Below are 10602 nucleotides of genomic sequence, written 5' to 3' on the forward strand. Positions count from 1 at the left end.
GTATTATGATGGGCACCTGTAGTCCCAGCTACTTGGGAGGCTGAGGCAAGAGAATTGCTTAAGCCCAAGAGTTTGAGGTTGCTGTGAGCTATGATGCCACTGCACTCTACTGAGGGTGACATAGTGAGACTCTGTCTCAACATACATACAAACACAAAAAAACAAAAAACCTATGATTTTTGGAAACAAAAAATAGGATCTGGGGTAAAATGGGTTCAACTACACCCCATCAAAATGATTTACTTTCTCAAGCAAAAGAAATTTAGGACATAGTAATATCACTTACGATGTGACCCCCATGGCTTGGACTCTGAGAGGAAGACATTTTAGCAAGGCTCCAGGGCAGTTACATTTGGCTGCCAACACCATACTCAACCGATCTATTAAACTCATTTCAAGATTCCTAATGGAGGGATCCGGTAATATTGACATATAAAGACCAAAGTGTGTTTACACTCACCATCTTCAGCTGAAACTGAAAGAGAGAGAATAGCATCCAATTTGGGGGCCCACAGGCTGGGCAAACATAGGTCCAAAGGCCCCTTACCCTGGACTAGAACACATATTTTGTGCATCTTTCACGTTATGCCCTGTAACCCCCCTCAGAAACAGGCAATTCCCTTACAAAGCAGACGGTTCCAATGACTTCTAATTCTAACTGGGAGGAATTTGATTTGGCCACTGAAGAAAAGGGCAGTCACTCAAGGTCTGCAGAAGAATTATGTTCTAGAAGTAGGGATAGATAAGTAAATATATAATTTGGCTTAGCTGCTCTCACTAAAGCATCATCTAACACCTCCCCACACTCCCCCTGCCTGTCCTGGGTTAACTGGATGACTCTCCCCAACACAGCAGAAACTGGTTACGGTGGGTCCCCTAATGCCTGCTCCCCACTCTCCTGAGGTCTGAAGCAGACCATCATCAGCACCACCATCCTGCTGCCTCCACCTCCACCCCTAGCACAGAAGAGCTGAGGTTCTCCTGAAATCCAAGGTTATGCATTTGCCGCCCCTCAGGTCTCATTGGCTTCAAAAGCTTGAAGGAGGTGATTAACTTCCCAGTGGGATCTTTCTGGTGAGGGCAGAGAGCTTATTAGCCTTACCAATGGTTTCCTGCATTTCCTTCCTGAACCACTGTAGCTCGTTTGAGTCTATGGACCAAAGTGATAGCCTGTGGTTGTCTAAATGGCCAGTGGTCAGCCCCAGAGATGCTCACAAATTCTTGCTTTGATGAAACACAAGGATCTGGGGCTTTGTGTGGACTTGACTCTGGAGTCCACCCATGAAACAGAATGTGTACACATAATTTAAAGGATATAGACACACATTTGCAAACCTCAGCAAGTGAAAACATTTTCTTTCCTTATGTGGTTTACACATAGTAATTTCCAGCCAGCCTGGGAAAGAAGCGGACAATGTGTACTCAGAGCTACAGTCATAAACCTGCCCACTCCAGCTTGTACTGGGAGGACTCTGGGAAGACTTAGCAGGCGATCAAGATGAGTCTCCCCAGACTAAGCACAGGAAAAGAGAAATGAGTATTCAAGTTCAAAAGCACACACAGTATCAATGCTTGTTTTTCCGGAGTGTGTGTTTAACTCCCTGAAGCAGATTAGGTCACCCCGAAGGCAGAGGCTGGATTTTTCCCTCTGGTTCTCTCTCCTTAACCCTGGCCTACAGCCCCAGGGCTCACCACCTGGAGAAGTGACAGCTCTAAAAGCAGGCTGCACTGGCTTTGGCAGCATTCCCTAGGATGGAACTCTGTCCTCAAATATTATCTTTGCTTCTTGCTCCTGTGCTGGACTTAGGTTTGTAATGAAGCAAAATCAAATGCATGGACTGGTGAGCAACAGCTTGGGACCCCAACTGGGCCAGATAGAGTCCAGCCACCTGCTCTGCTCGGTCAACTGTCCAGTTTCCTTGCCTAGCTCCCTTGTAACAGAATGGCCTAGCCATTCACTCAGACGTCCTGCCTGACTTGGCCTGGTTAGCCTTAAGTAGGCAGCCAGACTCTCAGACTCCCGGAGTCTTGATGACATGACAACGTGCAGGACAGGAGGAGACACAGGGAGGAAGACAGAATGCCAGACCAGGAGGGACTAGGCCAGAAGGGGTGGGTGAGACATTTATACAGATGAACAGTGACTCAAGATGCAAGCCACCAAGATCAGCCTCACCAGGCCAGGCGTAGGAAGAGTAATGAATATTTAAGCCAGCATTCAGAAGTTCATATAAATCACTGTACATCGCCACCCCCATCCTGTGTGTCTAATGACCTGCATCTAATTAGGCTATCCCTTGGGATAGGGACTGATCCTTTTCTTCCTTAATCTCTTTCCCCACCCTTACCCTTGGCCCTAGGGCTTAGCACACAGACCACTTGGCAACCTGCCTGGCCAATTTTAAGCTATGCACAAATACTCAGACAAGCAAGTGTCCTTAGAATTTCTAGACTGCCAGCCACCCCTACCAGGAGAGCAACTTCTGAACCTTGTACCCTTTACTGAGCCCCAGTTGGCCTGCTCATTTGGCATAATGAAGATGCTTCTCCATCCACAGCTGAAGCTGATATACAGTCAGAATGGTCCTAGTAGGGGAGAGCTGCTTTCCGTCTCCTTGCATGACAAAAGTCACCTCTTTCTAGGCCAAGACAAACTAGGGACAAAAACAAAGCCCTAAATAAATCATACTGCTCACTTTGGAATTTTTAGCAACAGATAACGGTGGCAAGGCTGTAACACAGCATGGATCCTTGGTTTGGCTCCTGGGAACATTTCTGGATCAACACCTTGGGATGGCCCTGTGTCCTAATCCCACATGGAGGAGGCAGGCCCCTGTGCACAGGGGGCAGGATGCACTACTCTCCAGCAGCCCCAGGCCCACACACAGTGGCCAGGTTTGCACAGACACCAAGCTCTTTTGTTTCAGGCATAGCCAGGGGCCAAGCGTTTTCTGTCCTCATTATACAATCCTTTGTTTCCTTCTGACCCCCAGGAGGCCCCATGGGTCAGAATCGCTGTTCCCTCTCCACTCTGCATGCACATTTGGCTCCTCTCGGCTTCCCAGGAGCCTCACACTGACGCATACTAAGAGCTGAGACACGCCATGCAAGGTGAGGAATGGAGTGGGGATGAGTCTTCTTTCCGAGGAGAAGAGACAAGCAGGAAGCTGAGGATGAGAATGAAATGCCCCATGCTTGTAGGGGATGGCCAGGCCAGATCCCCTCTCACCTGTACTGGTCATAAAGGTGATGACGGTACTGCTGATGCCCTCGTTGTCCCGGGAATAAACCCGCAACGTGTATGTCATCCCGGGATAGAGGTCTGTCAGCTGTATAGGCTGAGCCTGGGCCTTAACAGGGACAGTTTTTTTCGTATGGTTGCCTGGGGAACAGAAACCTCAGTCAGCTTAGAGCCAGGCACCAGGAGCTAGAGAGACAGTGCTTGGATTCCTGGTCACCTGTCAGAGGCAGAAAGGGTGGGGGAAAGGACCAGGAGACCACGGGTCCAGTTCACCACACAGGCCAGCTTCCCAGGCAGCTTCCCTGCGCCTGTCCAAGCCATGCTCTCTTAAACGATGACCCTTCAGCGGAGGACACCATTCCCCCTCCTGAAGGTCACTTTCCTTACCAGCCTTCACACTAAACATATTAGGACCTTCTTTAAACTCTCAGCTTGTCAGCTGATGCTCTGTTGCCCTGGAAGTGGAAGCGATTAGCTTCCCACATCGGATCTTCCCCAGTGAGGGCCAGAGAGCCAGTTAGCATCCCTCATGGTAAGTGGAGATGAGACAGGACTCTTGTCTCTTGGCTCTCATTCCTGGTTTCAACTCTCATTTCTTGGGTGTGGTGAATTCACACATCAGGAGAAGTGTGAGCCTGTGCCTCCAGGCTGTTGGGTGAATGGTGGTAATAGAAAACTGAAAAAGTACGGACTACGCTGGGGAGTTCAGATTCTGTGGATGTGAACTCTTTCTCTAACCCCAGATGGCCAAGAGAACTAAGAGTTGGCATTGCCCTTTCCTAAGAGGTGTTTGGGCAGGCTAGCCCAAACACAGGCAGATTTTCTGGCTGCGCTAGTTCTTTAAATTGCTTAGAGCACATGCTCAAGAGGCCAAGAAGGGGAGTTTGGCCTTGACCTTCACTCAGAGGAGAAGAGAGATATCCTGACCATACTCTGCAATCTAACAGCTCAGCTCAACCCACCAACGGAGACCAAAGGCTCTTGTCTATGCTTCTGACTATGTCCCACTGGCGTTTCTCTGGGAGCAAAGCACAGTTGAACTGGCCTAGTCTGTCTAGTGGAGACATCAGTCTGTGCACACAGAATCTGAATTAAGGAGGTCAATGCAGAGGGAGACTCTGCTCATTGTGGGTGAGCTAGTCAAAACCTTCATCCCGGGCAGGAAATAGATGAAGGGCTTATTACGCAGGCCCTCCACAGACATGCAACCTTAGACCTGCACTAATGACTTCAGAAGCCCCTTCCTTCTCCTTGAGCCTGCTCCTCCCACCTCGCTGCCACTGGAGCACATATCGATTTCATTATGCCATAATTAAGCCCAGCTAGAAGGCCTCTCTGAGCCTGGGGGAGTTCATAGGATCTATTTAATGGCATCTACCACAACCCATGACCGCTGCTGCCGCTGCCACTGCCACTGCCGCCACCACCTCCACCCCGCGCAGCAATGCTTACTGTCAGTGTACTCAACCACAAAGTCAGTTCCGGGCCCGAAATTGTGCTTCCAGGTGATGTTGGCCCATTTACTGTTGGGGAGCACCGTGACGTTCCATATGGACTGCTCGTCGGGGGCTGGTGGACGGGTTAGAAGAGGAGTTAGTGATGGGGAGGGGGTCGTGGCAGAGACACGGAGACACACACACACATGCACACAAGCGGACGCACACACACGGTCATCTGGGAAAGGGTAGAGTCAGAAATGGCTATGAGCAGGGCCAACAGAGCTCTAAGCTGCAGCCTTGGTGACCAGGCCAGGGGCCGCTGTCCAGGGACAAGCATGTGCAGTCAGGAAGACTTGGATGTGAAGTAGAGCTGGGAACTGTGTGTCTACACAGCGGGGTTAAGAATGAAAGAGTGGGTTTTGATCCATGCCATCTAAGGCTCTAACCTGGACTTATTCCCTTTTCAGATCCCTTATCATAGATTTGAATAGTGTAAGGAAATGGGCCAGGAAGAAGGCGCTTTGGCCAGGACGCAGAGGGGGAGATATGCCAGCCTCTTTCCCTTTAACCATGATGTTCTACAAGAAGGAGAGGATTGTCTTTCAAAGCCAAGCAAGGGTCTTGCTGAGAGTTGCAGGTACCAAATATGAGAAAACCTTAACAGATTTTTGAAGCAGGAGAAGAATGGAAATCCAGACAGGTGATTCTGGCCTATGGAGCCCCTGGGGTTGTTCCTGGTGACAGCCTAGACAATGCGTATAACAGCCTCACACTGTCTAAGGTGACTTGGGGCCTAGAACCCTCAGGTCCCAAGTAAAGACAGTGTGAACAATTCCTTTCCCTCTCTGCCTGGGCTAGGCAGAACCAGAGATGATAACCTCTTCTTGACAACCAGCTTTCCGTGGTCCAAGTTCCAGAGGAATCCTATTCTATTGGCTTATCAACACCATGGAGTCTTTGAGGCTTGATAGCCATGTAACACAGGAGACATTAATTATCTGGACCCTATGAGCTGGGAGCTACTTTATCAAAGCCCTGGCACTGTCTGAAACCATAGCCCACGTACAGAAGAATGCCACTAATCTTCAAACGTAATCATTTTTCAAGAGTCCCAGCAGTCTGATTACCCCATTTTCCAGCAAAGATTTAATAGTGGAATACTAGCATGAAGCCTTGTATTTCAAAGACTTTACAAGTGTGGCTCCTGTATATTTTATTAGCATGCAAGGGGGTACTGTCATCAACTCACTTGTCAAAAATAAATGAATAGAGTACATTGGTGATGCATTTATTCATTATCTATTTGAAATGTGTCTGAGTCTGCGGGGCTGGGAAGTGATAAAAGATCTCCTGATTTTCACTTCAAAGAAGTGCCTTCTCTGGTATAGCCTTGTCAGGTGCTGGTTGCCCCAGGTGAATATGATTCATGTCAGGTGAGGGGCCAAGAGAGTGGTTCTGCTGATGGCACCGTGGGGAGGGCAGAAGGTAGGTTTCTTTACTTATCTGCCAGATGCTTCAATTGTGCTGGCTGTTTTAGGCCACCCCAAATCCCAGTTCCTTGGAATTTCATGACTTTTGTCAGTGGAAATGAATTACGATTAGTCATGATTTGGAGACTTGAGTTTCTTCCTTCTTAGCTCTGAGCCCTGTAAACAGCCAGAGAATTTGTGTTTAAACAGTTTGATTGCCAATATGATACTGACTCAAAACTGGCTGTCTTAAAGGAAATGAAGATTGAGGTGCTTCTAGCATAGGTCAAGGAATGGAAAACCAAAATGATTTTAGAGGTGGGAACTGGAGGAAGGCACTGCCAAACAGAGATCAAGATGATGACCCAAAAGAGCTGAAAAGTTCATAAAGGACCAACAGTGTGAGCTATTAACACCTGGCAACACAGAAAGGGTCCTTGAGGAGAAGCGTGGATTGTTCCACTGACTCCCAGATTGTAAGAATTAGGGGAGTATCCCTTGAAATCTGAAAAAGACATGAATAAATAAAAAGGCCTATTTCACTCTGAGAAAAGTGAACTTACAAAACTTTTTTTTTTCCTCCTAAGGAACAATAAAAACGAAAATTCATTTAAAAATCCTAGATTTTTAAATGAATTTTAAAAATCATTTAAAAGGCATTAAGAGAAAGTGTTTGAGAAATGTCCCCAAGGTCTAGATAAGACCCAGGCCTTCCATGATGCCTCAGACACAGTGTGAACTTGGAACATGAGAGTCCAGGGGGCTGGTTCTACATGGCAGCAAGATCATTCTTTCTAGAAGACAAGCAACTCTTTAGGGGCAAGATGCACTGCCTTTCTTAAGTTTTTATGCATCTTTTCTGTGAACTCAATACACTTAGAGGACACGAAACCCCACTTTAATGAATATACCTCACTGTGGCCCTGAAGGACACCAATCACCAAACCACTGGTGGCAACTTCTAATAGCCTAGCAGATTTCTCCACAATCAACTCCTTCCTAAAGTGCATGTTTAGATTCTAGATTGCACCTGTAAAGCAAGGTGGTGTTTTCAGCGGTCTAAGGAGCATTGTGTCAGGTATGTATTACATATCTCCCCTCATAGCCACTTAACTCCATGATGCTGAGTTAAAAAAAAATCCTCATATGTATAGGAAGCCTCCATTCTCATTCAGGTGGCTGAGAAAGGTGGGGCAGGGAGGGAGATATCAAGGCTTCTAAAGGTGAAGGGACTTTCCCAAGAGGTAGTGGTGGGTAGGGTCTATCAACTATTGGAGGAAAGTTCTAGCTGCTTCCTGCCAGCCTTGCTGGTTGCCTCACGCTGACTTGACAGCTGGCATGTGGGCTCAGGAAGTTAGAGACCTTCCCTGACTGATGCTTAGTGCTGAGAAGTGTCCGCAAATTCTCCAGGGATCTCCTCATGCTGGAAGAATAGACTTCCTGGCTGTAGCAACAGCACATTTTCCTGGCTTAGCAAGCCTGTGGGTTCGTCTGTGGAGACCACCGGATTGATTTTTACCAGAAGCCTCGAGCAGGCTGCAATTTCCCTCTACGCCTGCCTTTAGGGGAATGGGGAAAGTGATGGGGAAGAGCAGCCGAGCACCTTTAGGCCTTAAGGAGCTCCTGGGCAATACTGTTTCCTTGAAGTTCTGCCTTTATAAAAAGTCTCTAAGTGTTCCTTGGGGGAAGAGGGGCAAAGAAGGAGCAGGGGTCTGGGGACAGAGCTGCCTGGCATGGACAGCCACCCCCTGCTATTCAGCCTCTATTCTGCAAGGCTGGACACAAACATGGCTGGAGCAGGAACCTCCCGTCCCACCTGTGTAGTACCAGGTGCTTTCTCCTTCCTCACCTTCTTACTTTCAGAGTGCTCAGCCCTGAGCTAGCTGAAAGACTGACTGACTGATGTGTAGCATGACATCCGAGACCTCAGGTCTCATCCAAGGAGCTTGGCCCTCTGTTAGAGAATAGAGATCTGGGACTAGAATGGTGCAGAGTGGTACAGGGCTGCCCAAAGAGTGAGTGTGGCAAGTAGGGCTCTGAATCTCCAGGCTGGGAGACTAAGAGTCCAGTCATGTGTGAGATGCTGGTAAACACCACCCAGACCCCATCTGCTATGTGGGGAAGCCTGTGGAGACCACCAGGGAGGTGGGCTGGGAGGGGCGGGGCAGCACGGGCCGGGCGCAGTACCGGATTCCTGTATCTTAGTCCCGGAGGTGGTGGTGGGAGGACTCTCCGTGGTGGTGGCGGCAGTGCTTGTAGTAGTTGTGGCGACGGTGGTGGTGGTGGTGGTGGCGATGGTGGTAGGTGCGACAGTTGGGAAGATGGGGACTGTTGTGGCTTCAGTGGTGGCAGCAATGGCAGTAGCATCAGTGCTGCTCACAGCGCCCGTGGCACCCGCGGTAGTTGGGGGCAGGGTGGGCGGAGCTGAGGGAAATGTAAAACAGCCGAGTCTGGTTGGTTTGGCTGTGCCCTGCCTGGACATACGGCCCCCGCGTGCAAGGCAGGCAGCCCGGTGAGGAGATGGCGCTTAGTCATCAGGAGACTCCCCAAGCAGAACATTCTGGGTCAGACGCACCACAGCGACAGAAAGCACAACCATGGCGAAGGAAGAGAATGAAGCCTGCGCATTTCATTTTCTTCTCATGGTCGGTGGCTTGAAGCACCCAGCATGCACCCAGCCAAGGTGGAGGATGAGGACGGGACCGGGACACGCGCTGATTGCTCAGACCCAGGGATGGCACAGAGTCCCAGGCCACACACCACCCAGACCCAGGCCTAGCAGTACCAGTTGGGTCCAGCCCTGGAGCCTCAGCTTAGAGGTAGGCAGGCAGCTGGAGACTACAGGGGGTACAGGATAGCCTTCCATACCCAACCATTCACTCCAAAATTACCCTGTCACACTTGCTTGAGCCTGAACAGCCTCCCAGACCCAAGCACAGAGGGGACAATCTCCACTCTGCCTATGCTTGCCTTCCCCGAGTCTTGGACCTTCCTGTTCATTCCCCCTCTCCTCCCCGCCTTCCTCTCCCCACTCTTCTCTGCCCAGTGGTGGCCCTGCCTGCCTACAATTACCATAACCCACCCTGACTTTTAGTAATTGCCTTTCCCGAAGTGTGGGGTCCTGGCACCCCATGGCCTTTTTCTTCCTATCAGAGCATGGGAAAGGGCACTAATGGAGTCACAGCATGGCCTGGGCTTGGCAGCTCATCTTCCCAGACCACAGAGGACCCAGAAGTCTCAGTTTGACAGCGAGGCACATACTGGACTTCTTTCCTGCATATAGCTTTATCTGGGGCAGAGTGGTTTAGAGCATTCTGAGCAAACCCTCTCATGTCCCCCATCTTTCATCCACAGTTACCTCTGACATCAGTCAGCCCCAGGGGGTGAAGTCTATATCCATGGCAACTTTTTCATAGGCCCTCTTTCCTCCTTTAGAAGGGTCATGGAAGCTAATAATATCCTTACCCTGCAGTTCCAATATTTGCTATGCTAAGAGTGTGACGAGGATGAAGGAAATCAGAGATACAGCTACCTCTCCTCCTTGCACTCCATCTCTGGTGATCTGACCATGGTCCATTTTGCAGTAGGTAGGACCTTATGACATAAGCAGGCAACTAACTACCAAGGAATCCCACCTTGCCTTAAATCTCCAGAAGTTCAGGAAAACTGAACTGAACTGAAAACTGAATCCTTCCTGCCCAGTGCCCCCATTCCCACCCCAGCACAGAAGGAAGGGCTAGGGCAGGAAGTGGGGGGTCAGAGAGAGACCTGCCAGAGAGCTTTTCTCAGAAGAGGATGAAGGAATCTAAGCCTTCTCAACCAGAGCCTGAAAAACAAAAGCCCTTTTATTCCCATGGGTCTCCAACATTAGAAGGCCCCCCCCACTAGCAGAGAAGGAGGGAATGTTCTTGGGGTCCCAGCCACTTCCCTCCTTGGAAGATGGGTGTTACTGGGCCCCAAGGGTGCTAACCACAAAAGTCACACTGGGCAGCTGACTCTGCCTCATACATTCCAGAGATTTCTGGGCAAGTTCAAAGCTGACAATGCTATGTGCCCTAAACCCTAGTCGACTCACAGACATAGGGAAGCCATGGAAGGGGTGAAGAGTGGGAACAAACCTCTCTGCTCACATTCTTTATTCAGGGATGCATTCAGTCCAAGTGGCCCCAGGCATGTAAGCTCAGTGCTATAAATGCTGAACATGAAGGAATTCACTTACACATACACACAGAAAAGCCTGAGACCCACGAGGCAAAGGTCAGTTCTCTCCCAGGCCTGATCCCTACAGCTGCCAGGGCCATGCTGTTCTATGCTGCTGGGAGGAACCTGGGGAAATTATTCTGTCCATCTGGCCAGGACTGCTTCCATTTAGTTCCTTTTCAACAGTATATTTTCCAGCAATTTCTGGCAAGTGAAATGTTCACAGGGCTCTCCTTTTCCATGACGACTTAAA

At 49.5% G+C, this 10602-nt stretch overlaps 1 protein-coding gene across 2 annotated transcripts in view; it reads right to left on the reverse strand.

The window, feature by feature from the left end:
• The window catches only part of NFASC (neurofascin), a 122214-nt gene that overhangs the window by 13117 nt on the left and 98495 nt on the right, over positions 1-10602 (reverse strand). Inside the window, exons 25-27 of one of the 2 annotated variants that reach the window (XM_023514594.1) lie at positions 8337-8573; positions 4694-4810; positions 3230-3382 (exon numbers count right to left, since the gene is read on the reverse strand). The exons of the other annotated variant lie outside the window; for it this stretch is intronic. Coding sequence (XP_023370362.1) covers positions 3230-3382; positions 4694-4810; positions 8337-8573 — 507 coding nt within the window. The remainder of the gene's footprint in view (positions 1-3229; positions 3383-4693; positions 4811-8336; positions 8574-10602) is intronic. 2 annotated transcript variants of the gene reach the window in all.

The sequence above is a fragment of the Otolemur garnettii genome, unplaced genomic scaffold (genome assembly GCF_000181295.1).
Source record: "Otolemur garnettii isolate 467f Iridium unplaced genomic scaffold, OtoGar3 scaffold00055, whole genome shotgun sequence".
Taxonomy (NCBI): Eukaryota; Metazoa; Chordata; class Mammalia; order Primates; family Galagidae; genus Otolemur; species Otolemur garnettii.